The 18339-nt window shown below is 41.9% G+C and overlaps 3 protein-coding genes across 5 annotated transcripts; all 3 read right to left on the bottom strand.

Annotated features, from left to right (window-relative positions):
- Positions 1 to 4176: 4176 nt before the first annotated feature.
- Positions 4177 to 9730, bottom strand: LOC147246137 (dual specificity tyrosine-phosphorylation-regulated kinase mbk-1-like). Of its 3 annotated transcripts, XM_086182828.1 has the most exons (6): positions 9519 to 9730; positions 9364 to 9414; positions 8983 to 9280; positions 8597 to 8677; positions 7324 to 7361; positions 4177 to 4261 (listed from the first exon to the last, which is right to left on the bottom strand). In XM_086182828.1, the coding sequence occupies exons 1-3, from the start codon at positions 9723 to 9725 to the stop codon at positions 9005 to 9007; spliced, it is 534 nt and encodes a 177-aa protein (XP_086038954.1). In that variant the 5' UTR covers positions 9726 to 9730; the 3' UTR covers positions 4177 to 4261; positions 7324 to 7361; positions 8597 to 8677; positions 8983 to 9004. The 3 variants fall into 3 exon arrangements, with proteins under 3 accessions (XP_086038954.1, XP_086038955.1, XP_086038953.1); XM_086182829.1 differs by lacking the exons at positions 4177 to 4261; positions 7324 to 7361 and having other exon boundaries at positions 8418 to 8677; positions 8983 to 9051; positions 9143 to 9280; XM_086182827.1 differs by lacking the exons at positions 4177 to 4261; positions 7324 to 7361 and having other exon boundaries at positions 8418 to 8677.
- A 20-nt stretch (positions 9731 to 9750) lies between these two features.
- On the bottom strand, positions 9751 to 12149 carry LOC147246138 (homeodomain-interacting protein kinase 1-like). The gene is made up of 6 exons (XM_086183466.1): positions 12029 to 12149; positions 10897 to 11099; positions 10606 to 10791; positions 10011 to 10192; positions 9801 to 9924; positions 9751 to 9759 (listed from the first exon to the last, which is right to left on the bottom strand). The coding sequence occupies exons 2-6, from the start codon at positions 11086 to 11088 to the stop codon at positions 9751 to 9753; spliced, it is 693 nt and encodes a 230-aa protein (XP_086039592.1). The 5' UTR covers positions 11089 to 11099; positions 12029 to 12149.
- A 2450-nt stretch (positions 12150 to 14599) lies between these two features.
- LOC147246139 (homeodomain-interacting protein kinase 1-like) lies at positions 14600 to 18331 on the bottom strand. The gene is made up of 9 exons (XM_086182732.1): positions 18211 to 18331; positions 17079 to 17281; positions 16788 to 16973; positions 16193 to 16374; positions 15983 to 16106; positions 15701 to 15823; positions 15546 to 15596; positions 15165 to 15462; positions 14600 to 14859 (listed from the first exon to the last, which is right to left on the bottom strand). The coding sequence occupies exons 2-8, from the start codon at positions 17268 to 17270 to the stop codon at positions 15187 to 15189; spliced, it is 1134 nt and encodes a 377-aa protein (XP_086038858.1). The 5' UTR covers positions 17271 to 17281; positions 18211 to 18331; the 3' UTR covers positions 14600 to 14859; positions 15165 to 15186.
- Between the last annotated feature and the right edge of the window lie 8 nt (positions 18332 to 18339).

Here is an 18339-nt window from a genome sequence, read left to right on the forward strand (position 1 = left end):
GGAGACAGCACAGGTGGAGGTGATTGGGAATAATTAGAGACAGCACAGGTGGAGGTGATTGTGTGTTTAAGCTGGCCTTGGCAGTTGAATGTAATCAGTTTTGTGTTGGAAGTGCACCAGTAAAGAGCAACTCAACTGCACTCCCGTCTGCTTTTTTTCTGTTCCACTTCCACAATATAATGTATTATATATATATATTCATTACAGTAGAGTGTGGTGGTTAGCCTTACAAGACTTACTGTACTTGCCAAACGGAAATGACTGACATTGTGTTAAATGGGTAGACAAAATAAGCCTGGTTTCAGTCTACACTTTTTGGTCTTTGTTTGAACAATGTGTATGTTTTTGTATTGACTATTGATTTCAGGAATAATATGACCAAATAAACATATCAAGTCAAATTGACTGATTCTTGCTTGATCTTGGCCTCAAAGAGAGCACGTTCCCATCCCTGTCTCTCCTTTTCCAGTTCACCCTTGGTTCAGGTGGTGGTGGTGTTGCTGCTGCTGCCCCTTCCTGCACCACACCAAGTAAGTCCCCAAGACTGTGGAGGTGATCACTGAGCTCATAGTGATCCACCAGGTCATCCAGGCTCATGAGCGGGTCTTCTGAATAACTTATGGTGACGAGTGATCAGAAACACACAGACAGACAGACTCACAAAGAGATGGACAGATAAGACAAACAGAGGCAATCTCTCTCTCTCTTAACACACGAGTAAGAAACAGGTACACTTACGTTAACTTACAGCAAAGATGTGTTAACAGTACTGAGTGGCTCTTAAAAGTGCCTTTGTGTTGTTGTTTTTGTGGAAATACCGAATGAAACCAAGAGTTTACGGCAGATGACAAAGCAATAGAATTGAGTAACTTATTCTCTCCATTGTTCATCCCCAGCTGCAGTATGTTTATATTTATGGTTTAAAATAGAGAAATTGTGAATTCAGGTCTTGTTATAACTACTTAAGGTTAATGAAAAATGAATAAAAGTTCACATTTTTCTATCTCTTGGAACAGAGTTAAAATGTCTGGGTTAGGGTCTGGGGTTTCTCACCCAAATGTAGAGCTCTGAGCACGAGTAGTATGAAGATTTTGCATTATTATGGACAGTGTTTTGGAATTAATAGTGGATGGCATGCTTTTATTTTGAAGACAACCAGAAGTGGAGGCGTTTTATTTATTTTAGCAGGTTTTATCTCTCTGGTGGACTTTTGAAAGCATCATAAGAGTATAATGCAGGAAAGGTATTTAATTGCACTGATGGGTGCTGAACAAATCATTCAAAGACAGCTCCTTGCTTGACAACTTAACACAGAGCAGAGTCAACGCCCACTAAAAGTTAACGTTAAAATCTTCAAGTGCCGTCCAATTGTGAATCACAGGTGAGGATTAACAGGTTTTTTTTATTGTTTACACACATTTTCTGGTATTTGAGACACAATGACCACAACGTGTAACTAATGCACCAACCCCCTGAACCATTTCTGCTAAACTACAAGCACAATTCCTGCTTTACACTCAAATTGCAGTTCTAAAACACACTTTTTTCAAAACACTACACAAAATTCTCTGCATTAGGCACAATTTTCATGGAGAAGATCTCTTGTTTTCATAAGGACCACACTGTCATTCATAATTCTAAACTTAACTGCCTTACAATGCACACTGACTCGTCACATGGGCAAACTCTTGTCACACAGTTTTACAATTAGCAATCAGAGCTTTAACATGAAAGGGCAACAGGTGAGCGCTTCTATTTTGGAGCAATGGATGCCAACAGAGGTAGAGCCAGAGGAGTGAAAGTAAGACGAGGAGGACGAGGATGAGGAAGACCAAGGACTGTAATTTCAAATGAAATCCGAGCAACTGTGGTTGACCATGTGGTCAACCATGGCCTAACAATGAGGGAGGCTGGGCAAAGAGTACAGCCAAATTTGAGCAGGTACACTGTGGCATCCATCATTCGGACTTTCCAAAATGAGGATAGGTAGAAACATCACAATGTGTGCAGCGATTTCCCACCATGGTGTCATCCATCACTATGCTACCCTTGGCCCCTATAACACTGCTTACCTGATCACATTCCTGGACAATCCACACAACACACTCATTCCACCAGATCAGATAGACGACCCAGTGCAGCTCAGGTACGTTGTCATTTGGGACAATGTAAGTTTCCACCGGGCTGCTCTGGTCCATAACTGGTTCACTGCCCACCCACACTTTTTAATTGTTTATCTACCTCCATATTCTCCATTCCTCAATCTGACTGAGGAATTTTTTTCTGCCTTGAGATGGAAGGTGTATGACCGGCAACCACAAACACATGTACCCCTTCTCCAAGCTATGGAAGATACATGTGGATATATAACAGTTGATTCTTTTCATGGCTGATTCTTATAAATGTCTACTCATTTGATGGTTTGTTTGTCATTTGAAAATAAAATAACATCCATCATCATCTTCTGCTTATTCCTACACATTAAGGGTCGCAGGAGGGCTGGAGCCTATCCCAGTGTCAACGAGCGAGAGGCAGGGTTCACCCTGGACAGGTCGCCAGTCCATCGCAGGGCCAACATAGAGAGACGAACAACCTTTCACACTCACACCTACAGTCAATTTAGAGAATCCAATCAGCCTAGTCCCCAATTGCATGTTTTTGGATGGTGGGAAGAAGCTGGAGTACCCAGAGAGAACCCACACAGACACGGGGAGAACATGCAAACTCCCCACAGAAAGATCCCGTGCCCAAGCCGGGACTCGAACCTGGAACCTTCTTGCCGTGAGGCCACAGTGCTAACCACTGCACCACCGTGCAGCCTACAAAATAACATTTTGAGAAGAAATTACATTGTTTTGCAAGTAAAGCTTCATTTTGCAGGAAAAGGGAGGGGTTTTGCCCATTGTGTGTGTGTGTTTTTGTATTTGTGTGTAGAGTTCTGAAAATATGAGGCTTGCTTTCAGAAAATGTGTGTAAACAATCAAGAAAAACTGGAATCTTCACCCTAATATTTAAACCATGCAAGTTATTTATCACATTAAATAAAACACGCAGCAGACGAATCATCACACAACTTACCTTCACAGTGGTTTTGGAGCAAAAGAGCAAATCCCCTCTAAAACTGTAACAACGTCAAATGACGCAGAAAACCATTGCAACCTCACAACGCTTCTGTCCACAGCAACTGCTCCGGTGTGAACCTACGGTATCTCTCCAGTCCAGTTGTTCTCCGAAAATTAAATAACCATTTGCTCACTTCAGCAATGTCTCCACGTTACTCCTACACGCCCTTTTTTCCCTAACTGTGTTATAATTTATTGGGTTTCATAAACAAATGGTGTCGCATACAATGACTAGCACTGTTGAATTAGAAAAAACTTTCATTTACAAAAAAATGGCAAGATATGGTGTCTACATTCAGAATCCAATTTTAATTTTTGAAAATAAAACCAAAACAAAACAGCTAAATAACATTATATGACGCCAAAAACCTCACGTTACCATGACAACAAAGAGTCAGTTGACACTCCAAATGCTTCCCGTGGATTTCAGACGTTGTGAGAGTCTTATGTAAGTCTATCGGGTTACCCAAGTCATTGAAAAATAACTATAAATGGGTGCCTAATGAGTCTGCTTGTGACGCCAAGGGACCCTGACCATTTGTCAGGCTGTTGACGCATTGGGAACGAGAATGTGTTGGCGAGAGGGGAATGTTTGTTCATTGTTTTTCCACCAAAGGAGTGGATCCTGATCCCGAAGAATTGGCCTTTCCTCAGTGGACCTGCACATCTCAATTCGGGCATCAGTGCCAGTTGTCCAATGATCCTGAGACTCCTTGACTTTAGAGTCAAATTCTTCCCATATCCCACCTTTTGCTGCAGGTGGGGATGAAGCAGCCCCTCCAGATGAGCTTGAGGTGGTTTCAGGAGTTGGGGCAGACATAGTGGCAGAGCTGGAGGCAGAGATGAAAATGTCAAGTAAACACTTTTGTCTGAATATAAATACTTCTTAAACAAGATCAAAATAGGTAACTGGACTCACCTCTTGTAAGTGAAGACGTTACACCTCTCATCCAAGAAGCTTCTTCAGTTCTAAAATTCTGGTTGGAAGTATCAGGTATATAACCACCCAAGGGGGTGGTGGCAAAAACAAGTGGGTTTAAGGCCATAACAATAGGCTCATTTGGCGGTGATGTGAGTTGTTGGCCTCAGTTTCAGGTCGTTACCCTTCCCAGCCCTCTTAGGAGAGTCGTTCAAGTCACCTGAATGAAAGCATGAAAGCTGGCTTCAGTGTACATAGACCGAAACTGATGTAAACACTTCAGTCGACATAGACCTAAACTGATGTAAGTAGTTCAGTCTACATAGACCTAAACTGATGTAAATAGTTCAGTCTACATAGACCGAAACTGATGTAAATAGTTCAGTGTACATAGACCTAAACTGATGTAAGTAATTCAGTCACATAGACCTAAACTGATGTAAATAGTTCAGTCTACATAGACCTAAACTGATGTAAATAGTTCTGTCTACATAGACCTAGACCGAAACTGGTGGAAATAGTTCAGTGTACAGAGACTGAAACTGATGTAAATAGTTCAGGGAGTGACAGGAAGTGTTTCATAAAACTGGTCTTTCAGACAGCGCAGACAGGATCATTGACAGTGGTTTCATTGAAAAAAAACAAGTCTAAGTGTCCTAGCATTAAAAACTGAACCAGGACCTTGAGTTATATTAATTTAAGTTTTTTCAGGCCTCACAGCTCCAATATGAAGACAGACAATATTCTGCTCGCTCGTGACCTCTGTTTTACGCCACTGTTCGTTGTGAGCACAAGCTTTTCTGATCTGACACAGAGGAAGCTACCTGTGCACTTGGGTGCACTTGGCTTGCCTCAAATAGCAAGTGTCTTTGTTTTATCTGATGTAGTTGATGATTAACAGATTTCAGTGTTCTCTGGTAATTAACTCACCGTCACATGTCTAACTTTGAGGCTTTGTTTCAGTTTCAGGCGTGTTCAGAAAAAACTGACATACTCATTTAAGGTACTTGCTGCTGTGATTCTGTTGTGTGCCCCAGGGATACATATATTGCATATTTAAAAAATAGTATTTTGAATTTGCTTAAATTTATGATTTGAGTGCTTTTTTTTAAGTCTGGAAAAAAAGAAAAATACATAAAGACACTGTTTATTTCAGGGTTTTTTACAGCTTCACTCACCCTTTGTCCTTTGACATTTTGCACAAAGCATGATTGTTCAGACAGGTTGAAAATGTACGTGTCAACAAGTTGCACAAATAAATGCTAACCTGCTGATTTCTTTTGATGCTTTCTTTATTTCTCACTGTCTCAGGATCTTCAATATTGTGCAAGAATCCATTACCGGTGCATATAAAGTCCATTCAGCTGTGACGTGTTTCACCATTACAATAAACAAAACGTGACAGAGGCTGCGTCCGAATTGCCAAGTGGTTACCTACGTCCTACTGCTACGACCTACCGCTACAGCCTACTTCTACAACCTAAACACGGCGGCACCATTCGGACACCCTAGAAGATTGGTGGTGAAACACGACCTCTGCTGGCAGAGCACTGATACTGCAAATAGGTGTACAGCACCAACGAAAGCCCCACCTGCTGGCCTGACTGTCATACTGCACTCCACTCTGAGCGCACTCTTCATTCATTCTCTATTATTAAGCACATTAACGCACCTGTAAAGGTGTGTTCACATCGCATCACGTTTGGTGTGAACACACCTTTACTCATCAACAATGACGATAAACGTTTGTGTTGCATAAGAATGGGAGACTGTTGGTGGCGCAAACTTGGCTTGCGGGTCCACAAGTTTTTAGTGCAAGAAGAAGAAGTCCGCGGTGCATTGTGGGCCATAGGTTGCTCCGTAGGATGCACCTGAACCGACCAACAATGTGGGCGTGATTAGGCTGGAATTTAGGTTGCGAAGTAGGTCGCTACTCGCGCCAGTTGTGGCTTCAGACAGCCTACGACCTACTCTGAGACCTACGATCAGACCTACTTGGCAATTCGGACGCAGCGAGAGTGTAGCTGACTGCAGCGGTCGAAAAACTGTGTGCTACTCCATCTAGCAACACCTGACACCTGATGGAAAGTTCCCACCTATTTGGACATTTCCACCTAAGACAGTGAGGACACCTACTGGCCCAATTTGGTACCTTACATACATTCACATAGAAAGGGCTCCGACAATAACATTCAATATATTTTAAGTAATCTGGTAACAGTTATAAGTTTATAGAATTTATTTAATCCAAATCAATCTTATCTAGATATTAAGAAAGGAAGCCTAAATTTCACCCATTAAATTTGTACATGTGAATCAATATCATTCAGATATTTAGTAAAGAGAAATCAATTTAATCCAGATAACTAGTAAATGTAAATGAATCCCTCTGCCTTAGTTAGTAAATTCAAATCACTTTTGCGCAGATGTTGAATGAATCTATATCAACATCATCCAGATATTTAGAGAATGGAAATCAATTTATTCAAGATAATTAGTAAATATTAATTAATGGCACCTACTTAACTTGTAAGTGGTAATCATTTTTTCCAAGGAATTCAGTAAATCTACAGTACTTTTTTTCAGATACCTATTGATATTAACAAGTTTTTTCCAATAAAACCGATTTGTTTTCACTCAACAATTGCCAGATTATTAGTAAATCCAAAATAGTTCAACCAGTGATTTCATTATTTTGTAAAAAATAGTTTCCTATACCAGATGAAGTCAATGTTTTTTAATCAAGTTGTATGAATTAGAATCTCTTCAATTATATTAAGTGTCACTTTGTTGCATTAATCTTTTGAAGTAGACAATGGTCAAACTTCTGAGTGTAGCACGCTGTGTCATAGCACCACGAAGAAAGGAGAAGCAAGTAGCCGCTGGTCACAATGTTTGCTTGCCAGGGATGAAAATAATTTCCAACGATGGAAGACAAAGTTCTTGGGCCCCCTTTGTTTGAAGCGTTGAAAGAGACAATTTTAACAGTGCCCGAAATTGAAGGAGAAGTAGCAGAAGTGGCTGAGGTGCTGCAGGTAGACGCATCAAAAAATGAGGAAGTGTAGGCGGAGTTGACATAATTCCTGGATGATAAAAGTTTATTACTGGTGGCACGAGAGGAATCAGACGACGGGCGAGCAGCAACTCCCACAGTCCAAAGACATCAAGGGACACACTCTAAATTGACTGTAGGCGTGGCTATGAGAGCCAATGGTTGTCTGTCTGTATGTGTTGGCCCTGCCATGTACTGGTGACCCATCCAGGGTGAACCCCGCCTCTCACCTGAAGGCTGCTGGGAAGGGCTCCACCCCCCTACGACCCTTAAAAAGATTAGCAAAAGAAGATGGATGGATGGATGCATGGTGCACAGAAAGTTAAATCAGATAAATAGAAAGGTTAAAAATATTTTTGTACAGAGAGCTTAAAAATTATAAAAAGCATCATAAGTATAGGCACAACTGCTAGTTTTTGTATTGCACACAGGTATAAATAATACAATATATAAATATAAGAATAGAATTAAAATTCTACATTCATATGAAGATTAAAAGCATCATTTTTCTCACATACCTCACACATAATATAAAGTATGTTTCTTAGCATGATTGACCACCATGATTGTTTTGACAATGTCACTGGCTGACGTGTGTGAAACACCGATGTACTGGTGTTGTTAAATCAATGGTGGTGCTGAACCCAAATACAAAGATTGAGGAAAACAGGGAGGACTGGAGGAAATGAAAAATGTTTATTTTACAAAAAAGAAAATAATAAGCTGGGAACTAGAGAGCAAAGAGTGGAAGTGACATCACCTCTCAGGAAATAGCCAATCAATCAGCAAGACACCGCAGGGAATCGAACCCCGTCCCAGTAAACCAGGAGTACCATTACCAGTGCCTTTTTGCTTTTTGATGCTACATGAAAGGGAAAGCAAAACCTGCATGAGCAACAGCATATGAGAGCCAGCATTGCATTTTGTGGCATCCTGACTACAATGAGCTTTGAAAGTCCTATTCACATTGAACCAGTAGAACCAGGGGACCTCAGGTGTTGGAGAAACCTCGGTGTCTTGATGGGCGCAGAAAAGAAACGTCTCTGTTACACCGCCTGACTTTACCCCCCAAAAAAACGCAGTAGAGACCAAAGTGACAAATACTGATCTATTTCTCCTCCAAAACAGGTGAGGAAGAAATGGATCTGTAAGGTGGAATGTTGGTCTTAGCACAAAGTACAGCAGGACCTCTCCTGTACAGAGTGAGACTGGCAGCATAATTTACATTCACACCACTAAAAAACCGACGGCTAACAGACTACAATTACTATACGACGTCGACGAGTGGCAAAATACGGTAGAATTAAAATTCCAAATGACCAGAAGTATCATAAACTGATAAAACTGGTAATACTGATCATACTGGTTCCATGGAATAGAGCTGAATCCTGCAAAGACTGCAGGTCACGTTCTGTAACTGAGCCAATTCATGTTCTACTTCTAAATGCTGTTGTGATGCAGGAAACGAAACCTCATGAGAGAAAATGATTCCCGCCCTCTTACCTTCCCTCTCCCTGAGCTGGTAGGAGAAGATGATGCAGGAAAGTGCGTCCATGCTTCGCTCAACACAAAGGATTTTTCACACTGAAATGACAAAGCAAGTTGTTAATGCTAGGCTAATTAGCATGACCTATTTAGCCTACAATCAAACATGGAAATAGCTTTGACACAAAAGGTATTTTAACAATATAATGCAGTAAAATAACTCTTCTTCATCCAACAAAAGCATCTTTCAAACTGAAATGTTAAGTCAAGATGCACAAAAGTATTTATTCTTTTTCTAGCAAAAGACATTTCTTTTAAATCAAGTGCTAAGCTGGATGCTAATGCTAGGCTAATCAGCTTAGCCAGTTAACCCCAGGATGACACGTGAAAGCAGCTGAACTCACCTGGATAGACCAGGAGTCCTCCTCACCGTTGCCTGAGTGGAAGCCATTTGGTCCAAGCAGGATTCAAGCCTGAAAGACAACAGTCCAACACCTTCACATCAGCACTGATGAACACGGACCTATCAAAGTGGTGCGCTGGGCTGCTGGTGATGGGGCCTACTTGGTGGCTTCCTGTTAGAAATGGATGCTGGAGGATTTGGTCCGGCGTGATGCGGCGTTCAGGATCCACCTCCAGCATCTGACTGAGCAGGTCCAGGAAGTCTGCCAGGTCATCCAGGTCCTGGCCCTCCAAGAACATCTGTGTGGCATCAGAATAAAACGAAAAGGTTAGGAACTCAGAGACGGTCGTGTTGCATGTTCTCGTGTTCTGTTGCAGCCCACCATAACCACATCCATCAGGGTCCTCATGGGGTCAGGAACCTCCACGTGTGGCTACAGAAAAGACATTTTTCAGTGAGCACATGAGAGCTAAATGTAGGCTGACAGACTGAAGGAACTCATGGAGGGATGAAGTCCTTCTCAGTTGCTGGAATTACCTTTGCTGTCCACTGCTTAAAGACTCCTTCCTCACCCTGGGCATAAAAATAGAAGAGGGTGTAGAGGCCGAGGTGGAGGACGCTGTCGGGTGGCTGCCCCACTGTCCTCAGAATGTACTCCATCTGAAGGAAGGACACAATGAGAGCACCAGGTTTTACCTCCATTTGTTGCTTTACACAAAAGAATACTTGAAATAAGTGACACATCTCTCGCTCACTACTCCTCTTTAAGTCACCATTGCTTGTTGTGAATTTCCAAGAGTAGCACTGCACCATACTGACCATTTCAGCCTCACTGTGCCCAGGGAAGAGTGGGATCCCAGTCAGCAGCTCTGCAGCAATGCACCCCAGAGACCACACATCGATGGCCTCGTTAAACGGGGCTCCAAGGAGGATCTCAGGAGCTCTGACGAGAAGAAGAGAACCACAACATTACTTCTGTTCTCACCACTGACAGAAGAAAATGGAGGTTCCAGTGTCTCTGTTACGAACCTGTACCACAACGTCTGCAGCTCCGCGCCGATGCGGCTAGCTGAGACCTGGAACGCCAACCCAAAGTCAATGAGCTTGACTTTGAGCGGCTGCCTGACATGGTCCACCATCATGATGTTCTCTGGTTTCATGTCGGCATGGACAATTCTCTGGCTCCGCAGAAAAAGGAGCGCCGTTGCGAGCTGAAACCATAAAAAATAGAAATCTTTAAGTCAGCTTCACTGCAGTGGAACGTCATCAACATGTGACAGAGAATCATTTTTACACAGTGGTAAATGTGACATTGTGTATTTAAAACATATTTTGGCAGTTGACAACGAAGCCTAGCGTGATTGTAGTTTTTAATGAGAGAACACAAATGAAGTGATGCAGGACAACCCAACACCTGCAGTTTCACACAGCAAATAATGACTGAGTCAATTTTAGCATCTACTTCCATTGATTAGAATCCACCAATTTATTCTCTCCCTGATGGAATCATTTGGCTTCATACTCAGCAAAATACATGTGGACATTTAGTTTTTAAAATGAAAACTTTTCTCTTCTATTTTCCCACCTTAGTTGGTAAGTTCAGCTAAAAACTGTGGAAACAAACCTGATGGAGGATGGGGCTGATCTCTCTGAGTGAGAGAGCCCGGCGCCGCCCCAGGAATTCAAAGAGGCTGATGTCCAGTCTCTCAAACTCCATGCAGAACGCTCCTTCATGGATGAACGACCCGTTCCATCCAACAATGTTGAAATTATTGCCGTTGTTGCTCATCAATAATCTCAGCATCTTCTCCTGTCAAAGGTATCAGAGAGAGAGAGAAAAAACAACCTGGATTGGAATGTGGTGGATTTTTAGAGCCATGGAAGTTAAATACTGTTCAAGGAAACTTGACTTCACCTCCTCTTTTGCTGCCAGGATGTTCTGTTTGTCCCGGATCCGTTTTATCGCGACCATTTTGTCGGTGTCGCTCCTCCAACATTCGGCAACTTCCCCAAAAGCGCCAGCCCCCAAGATTTTCTCCACAGTGTACACAGAGGATTCTGTAAAAATGATATCCCCCAGTCTGAAACCGGGGTTCAGTTCTCCCATGATGGAATATTCTGTTGAGAAAACAAAAAAATATAACATTAGAGTCTTTATAAATCCCTGAAATGTTCATTTCTGGTTGGTCTCTCTGACTTTTCACTTTGAAGCAGCAGATGTACAACAAAGTCTCGACCGTCAGAAAGCCATGTTACTGAAAGACCTGTGTCAGGGTCAGTCAATCAAAACTTGCTTCAACCTTAAAAACCTCCAATGGAGGAACAATATAGTGGTTGTGTCAGCAAGTGGGACTGTCAGTGACCTTGACTTTTGACATCAAACATCAACAGACATCCAGACAGACTGACTGAAGCATTCATGTGTTTTTAACCTAACAAAACCTCAAAGCAGGACAATGTTACATTGAAAATGGTCTGTCAGATAATTGTTGATGAAATTAAAGTGAATTATTCAGAGAAAAACCTCGAAAGAAACCATCAGTCGGTTGCTAGCTGAGCGGCATGCTAACGCTAACAAGGCGCGCTAGTGGGGGGTGCTAGCGAAATTAACAAACACACAAATGAAAATAATACACTCATATGAAGAGAAAAACTGTGTTGGTACTATTCATACACCAAGATTTATGTCAGAAATGATACCACAGTATGTTTCTTTACATGCATTTTTCTCATTTCTTGATTTTTAAAATGCGGATACATTCGACCCACAGGAAGAATAAAACACAGATCTCCGATGACATTTTTTTCAAAAGTTAACAATTAGAGTTCTCAACTTTAAAGCTACAGTTTTTAATGAAATTAAAGTAAATTATTCACAGCCACCGCAGTAAAAGAGACCGATAGCTTGCTAGCAGTGAGGCTTGCTAACGCTAGCGGACATGCTAGTGGGGAGTGCTGCTAAACCAACAATCTATCCCCCCCCCTCCCCCCCGAAGAAAACCCATCACATAGTTTACTACTAGATGTTGAAGATTTACTGAACTCACCAAATGACAGCTGCTGGTAAAAGGGTGTTGTGTTGATGTCTCAAGTGTTTAATGAAGCTGATTCTTGACCAAGAGACAGCAGGTTGCTGTCTGGAGTCCAGGAACCAACTAACTGATCAAGTGACTGGACGGCTTTATGCTGTCAATCACAATGACGTCACCCCTTCATGTCTTTCATGTTGTGCAGTCATGGAAATTCAAATAATAGCTTCCTGTAATTTAAAAAAAGCCTCAGCACCAAAACACCAATTAGTTATTTTTCAATTCAAATTGAACAAATATTATAATAAAATAAGATAAACTTTATTCATCCTGGTTTCTGGAAATCCTTTTGTGACAGCAGCATGGGGGGGGGGGGGGGGTGACAGAAAAAAGTCCATCATTAATCAATCTTGAATGAGATAAGTACAAAAGTTCAAACATATATGTCCAAAATGTATAAAAATACAAAATAAGTAGCCTAAGTATATACATAACTGCTATTTTTCAGATTTTACATATGAATCCAATATAATTCTTCTCTGTAACAAAAAGATTCCCACACACTGTCCAACCCTCAATAGTATCTTGACACTTCAGTCCTAGACATTCTTCAAGCTGCCAGTTTTTGTGAATGGAAATCAGCCCAATAAGCTACTGGAGACATTCAGAGACAAAAAAACAAACAAACCATACAACAGTATCATCGTAGTTCAAATCTAACTTTCCCAGTTGAAATGTAACAGAGGACAAACTCAATAAATTTGACATCTTGGACGTTTCACCCAGGCCTAAAAAGATCTGATGTAGTGCAGTTATTCCTGCATGAATGGAAATAAAGCAGTCGGTAACATTAATAAATGAACCTGCTAGTACATGTAGACGTTCATACGTATCCAGGACTGACAGGAACATCATTTTTCTCACATACATCACACATAATATACAGAAAGATTGTTAACATGCATTTCTTCTTTTCTTTTCTTTTTTTAAAATTCTCATTTTTTAACACCTTTACAAACACTCTGTCCACCATGATTTTTTTGACAATGCCACTGGCTGACGTGTGTTTAACACCGATGAACTGGGGTTGTTAAGTCAATGGTTGAGCTGGACCCAAATACAAAGATGGAGGAAAGCAGGCAGGACTGGAGGAAATGAAAAATGTTTATTTTAAAAAATGTGAAAAATATACTAAAATATGAAAGTCAAGTCAAGTCAGATTTATTTATATCGCACATTTCATGCACGAGGGAGAGTCAGAGTGCTTTACAAAGGTCATGTTTAACACAAGCAGGAAGAGCAAATGCATAGCACAGGTGAAATAGCAGGACATCAACATCATATCAGAGCCTAAAGTTCCAACAGGCTTCTTGAGTTACAGGATTGTTCACAGTAAAATTCAATAAAATGAAGAATTGAAGAATAAAATAATATAAAATCAATCAACATCATATCAGAGCCTAACGTTCCAACAGGCTTCTTGAGTTACAGGATTGTTACCCGTAAAGTTAAACAAAATAAGGAAAAAATTGGAAATAGGGCTACCAGTCAATAAAAGTGCAGTACTTTAGCAGCAGTTAAAGGCAATAGGAAACATAAAGGCAATGCAATAAGTCAGTCGCCAGGCAGCTATAGACATTTTTTTGAAAGCTTGTTGGCAAGATGTCAAGGCAACATGATGATGACTTAAGGCCTTGTACTGTTTCTTCTGTTTTTTGGTGATCAATGGCATTGAACTTGTGGCAGGCATCGGTTTCAACCTTCACGTTTGATAAAAGTCCCAGCCTGACGACATCTACAGGTCAGTACCACGACAGCAAGGGCCTGGTCATCACTGCTCGTGGCGTTCTAGTTCTCCTCTTTTTCTTGTATTAATACGAGGCGTTTCTTACCACAAGTCTACGAAGCTGAAAGCAAAGAACCAAGTGGAACCACGTCCATGTCAAGGAGAGATATCACTAAATGTAGGTGTCACACATCCCTTCATGACCATTGAAACAGAGTAAAGAGTGGAAGTGACATCACCTCTCAGGAAATAGCCAATCAATCAGCAAGACACCGCAGGGAATCGAACCCCGTCCCAGTAAACCAGGAGTACCATTACCAGTGCCTTTTTGCTTTTTGATGCTACATGAAAGGGAAAGCAAAACCTGCATGAGCAACAGCATATGAGAGCCAGCATTGCATTTTGTGGCATCCTGACTACAATGAGCTTTGAAAGTCCTATTCACATTGAACCAGTAGAACCAGGGGACCTCAGGTGTTGGAGAAACCTCGGTGTCTTGATGGGCGCAGAAAAGAAACGTCTCTGTTACACCGCCTGACTTTACCCCCCAAAAAAACGCAGTAGAGACCAAAGTGACAAATACTGATCTATTTCTCCTCCAAAACAGGTGAGGAAGAAATGGATCTGTAAGGTGGAATGTTGGTCTTAGCACAAAGTACAGCAGGACCTCTCCTGTACAGAGTGAGACTGGCAGCATAATTTACATTCACACCACTAAAAAACCGACGGCTAACAGACTACAATTACTATACGACGTCGACGAGTGGCAAAATACGGTAGAATTAAAATTCCAAATGACCAGAAGTATCATAAACTGATAAAACTGGTAATACTGATCATACTGGTTCCATGGAATAGAGCTGAATCCTGCAAAGACTGCAGGTCACGTTCTGTAACTGAGCCAATTCATGTTCTACTTCTAAATGCTGTTGTGATGCAGGAAACGAAACCTCATGAGAGAAAATGATTCCCGCCCTCTTACCTTCCCTCTCCCTGAGCTGGTAGGAGAAGATGATGCAGGAAAGTGCGTCCATGCTTCGCTCAACACAAAGGATTTTTCACACTGAAATGACAAAGCAAGTTGTTAATGCTAGGCTAATTAGCATGACCTATTTAGCCTACAATCAAACATGGAAATAGCTTTGACACAAAAGGTATTTTAACAATATAATGCAGTAAAATAACTCTTCTTCATCCAACAAAAGCATCTTTCAAACTGAAATGTTAAGTCAAGATGCACAAAAGTATTTATTCTTTTTCTAGCAAAAGACATTTCTTTTAAATCAAGTGCTAAGCTGGATGCTAATGCTAGGCTAATCAGCTTAGCCAGTTAACCCCAGGATGACACGTGAAAGCAGCTGAACTCACCTGGATAGACCAGGAGTCCTCCTCACCGTTGCCTGAGTGGAAGCCATTTGGTCCAAGCAGGATTCAAGCCTGAAAGACAACAGTCCAACACCTTCACATCAGCACTGATGAACACGGACCTATCAAAGTGGTGCGCTGGGCTGCTGGTGATGGGGCCTACTTGGTGGCTTCCTGTTAGAAATGGATGCTGGAGGATTTGGTCCGGCGTGATGCGGCGTTCAGGATCCACCTCCAGCATCTGACTGAGCAGGTCCAGGAAGTCTGCCAGGTCATCCAGGTCCTGGCCCTCCAAGAACATCTGTGTGGCATCAGAATAAAACGAAAAGGTTAGGAACTCAGAGACGGTCGTGTTGCATGTTCTCGTGTTCTGTTGCAGCCCACCATAACCACATCCATCAGGGTCCTCATGGGGTCAGGAACCTCCACGTGTGGCTACAGAAAAGACATTTTTCAGTGAGCACATGAGAGCTAAATGTAGGCTGACAGACTGAAGGAACTCATGGAGGGATGAAGTCCTTCTCAGTTGCTGGAATTACCTTTGCTGTCCACTGCTTAAAGACTCCTTCCTCACCCTGGGCATAAAAATAGAAGAGGGTGTAGAGGCCGAGGTGGAGGACGCTGTCGGGTGGCTGCCCCACTGTCCTCAGAATGTACTCCATCTGAAGGAAGGACACAATGAGAGCACCAGGTTTTACCTCCATTTGTTGCTTTACACAAAAGAATACTTGAAATAAGTGACACATCTCTCGCTCACTACTCCTCTTTAAGTCACCATTGCTTGTTGTGAATTTCCAAGAGTAGCACTGCACCATACTGACCATTTCAGCCTCACTGTGCCCAGGGAAGAGTGGGATCCCAGTCAGCAGCTCTGCAGCAATGCACCCCAGAGACCACACATCGATGGCCTCGTTAAACGGGGCTCCAAGGAGGATCTCAGGAGCTCTGACGAGAAGAAGAGAACCACAACATTACTTCTGTTCTCACCACTGACAGAAGAAAATGGAGGTTCCAGTGTCTCTGTTACGAACCTGTACCACAACGTCTGCAGCTCCGCGCCGATGCGGCTAGCTGAGACCTGGAACGCCAACCCAAAGTCAATGAGCTTGACTTTGAGCGGCTGCCTGACATGGTCCACCATCATGATGTTCTCTGGTTTCATGTCGGCATGGACAATTCTCTGGCTCCGCAGAAAAAGGAGCGCCGTTGCGAGCTGAAACCATAAAAAATAGAAATCTTTAAGTCAGCTTCACTGCAGTGGAACGTCATCAACATGTGACAGAGAATCATTTTTACACAGTGGTAAATGTGACATTGTGTATTTAAAACATATTTTGGCAGTTGACAACGAAGCCTAGCGTGATTGTAGTTTTTAATGAGAGAACACAAATGAAGTGATGCAGGACAACCCAACACCTGCAGTTTCACACAGCAAATAATGACTGAGTCAATTTTAGCATCTACTTCCATTGATTAGAATCCACCAATTTATTCTCTCCCTGATGGAATCATTTGGCTTCATACTCAGCAAAATACATGTGGACATTTAGTTTTTAAAATGAAAACTTTTCTCTTCTATTTTCCCACCTTAGTTGGTAAGTTCAGCTAAAAACTGTGGAAACAAACCTGATGGAGGATGGGGCTGATCTCTCTGAGTGAGAGAGCCCGGCGCCGCCCCAGGAATTCAAAGAGGCTGATGTCCAGTCTCTCAAACTCCATGCAGAACGCTCCTTCATGGATGAACGACCCGTTCCATCCAACAATGTTGAAATTATTGCCGTTGTTGCTCATCAATAATCTCAGCATCTTCTCCTGTCAAAGGTATCAGAGAGAGAGAGAAAAAACAACCTGGATTGGAATGTGGTGGATTTTTAGAGCCATGGAAGTTAAATACTGTTCAAGGAAACTTGACTTCACCTCCTCTTTTGCTGCCAGGATGTTCTGTTTGTCCCGGATCCGTTTTATCGCGACCATTTTGTCGGTGTCGCTCCTCCAACATTCGGCAACTTCCCCAAAAGCGCCAGCCCCCAAGATTTTCTCCACAGTGTACACAGAGGATTCTGTAAAAATGATATCCCCCAGTCTGAAACCGGGGTTCAGTTCTCCCATGATGGAATATTCTGTTGAGAAAACAAAAAAATATAACATTAGAGTCTTTATAAATCCCTGAAATGTTCATTTCTGGTTGGTCTCTCTGACTTTTCACTTTGAAGCAGCAGATGTACAACAAAGTCTCGACCGTCAGAAAGCCATGTTACTGAAAGACCTGTGTCAGGGTCAGTCAATCAAAACTTGCTTCAACCTTAAAAACCTCCAATGGAGGAACAATATAGTGGTTGTGTCAGCAAGTGGGACTGTCAGTGACCTTGACTTTTGACATCAAACATCAACAGACATCCAGACAGGCTGACTGAAGCATTCATGTGTTTTTAACCTAACAAAACCTCAAAGCAGGACAATGTTACATTGAAAATGGTCTGTCAGATAATTGTTGATGAAATTAAAGTGAATTATTCAGAGAAAAACCTCGAAAGAAACCATCAGTCGGTTGCTAGCTGAGCGGCATGCTAACGCTAACAAGGCGCGCTAGTGGGGGGTGCTAGCGAAATTAACAAACACACAAATGAAAATAATACACTCATATGAAGAGAAAAACTGTGTTGGTACTATTCATACACCAAGATTTATGTCAGAAATGATACCACAGTATGTTTCTTTACATGCATTTTTCTCATTTCTTGATTTTTAAAATGCGGATACATTCGACCCACAGGAAGAATAAAACACAGATCTCCGATGACATTTTTTTCAAAAGTTAACAATTAGAGTTCTCAACTTTAAAGCTACAGTTTTTAATGAAATTAAAGTAAATTATTCACAGCCACCGCAGTAAAAGAGACCGGTAGCTTGCTAGCAGTGAGGCTTGCTAACGCTAGCGGACATGCTAGTGGGGAGTGCTGCTAAACCAACAATCTATCCCCCCCCCTCCCCCCCGAAGAAAACCCATCACATAGTTTACTACTAGATGTTGAAGATTTACTGAACTCACCAAATGACAGCTGCTGGTAAAAGGGTGTTGTGTTGATGTCTCAAGTGTTTAATGAAGCTGATTCTTGACCAAGAGACAGCAGGTTGCTGTCTGGAGTCCAGGAACCAACTAACTGATCAAGTGACTGGA

Source organism: Aulostomus chinensis, chromosome 17 (genome assembly GCF_037954235.1).
Source record: "Aulostomus chinensis isolate RoL2024-O1b breed Wild chromosome 17, RoL_Achi_v1.0, whole genome shotgun sequence".
Classification (NCBI taxonomy): Eukaryota; Metazoa; Chordata; class Actinopteri; order Syngnathiformes; family Aulostomidae; genus Aulostomus; species Aulostomus chinensis.

Bases quoted from the DNA above. Each gene is read 5' to 3' on its own strand.
- LOC147246137 (XM_086182828.1), bottom strand. From the start codon at position 9,725: ATGTGTCACTTATTTCAAGTATTCTTTTGTGTAAAGCAACAAATGGAG. The intron at 9,415-9,518 runs GTAATTCCAGCA...TCTTTTCTGTAG, and splicing joins TTAAGCAGTGGACAGCAAAG to CCACACGTGGAGGTTCCTGA. The intron at 9,281-9,363 runs GTGGGCTGCAAC...GATGCCACACAG, and splicing joins CCCTGATGGATGTGGTTATG to ATGTTCTTGGAGGGCCAGGA.
- LOC147246138 (XM_086183466.1), bottom strand. From the start codon at position 11,088: ATGGGAGAACTGAACCCCGGTTTCAGACTGGGGGATATCATTTTTACA. The intron at 10,792-10,896 runs GTGAAGTCAAGT...TACCTTTGACAG, and splicing joins TCCTGGCAGCAAAAGAGGAG to GAGAAGATGCTGAGATTATT. The intron at 10,193-10,605 runs GTTTGTTTCCAC...TTATGGTTTCAG, and splicing joins TCAGCCCCATCCTCCATCAG to CTCGCAACGGCGCTCCTTTT.
- LOC147246139 (XM_086182732.1), bottom strand. From the start codon at position 17,270: ATGGGAGAACTGAACCCCGGTTTCAGACTGGGGGATATCATTTTTACA. The intron at 16,974-17,078 runs GTGAAGTCAAGT...TACCTTTGACAG, and splicing joins TCCTGGCAGCAAAAGAGGAG to GAGAAGATGCTGAGATTATT. The intron at 15,463-15,545 runs GTGGGCTGCAAC...GATGCCACACAG, and splicing joins CCCTGATGGATGTGGTTATG to ATGTTCTTGGAGGGCCAGGA.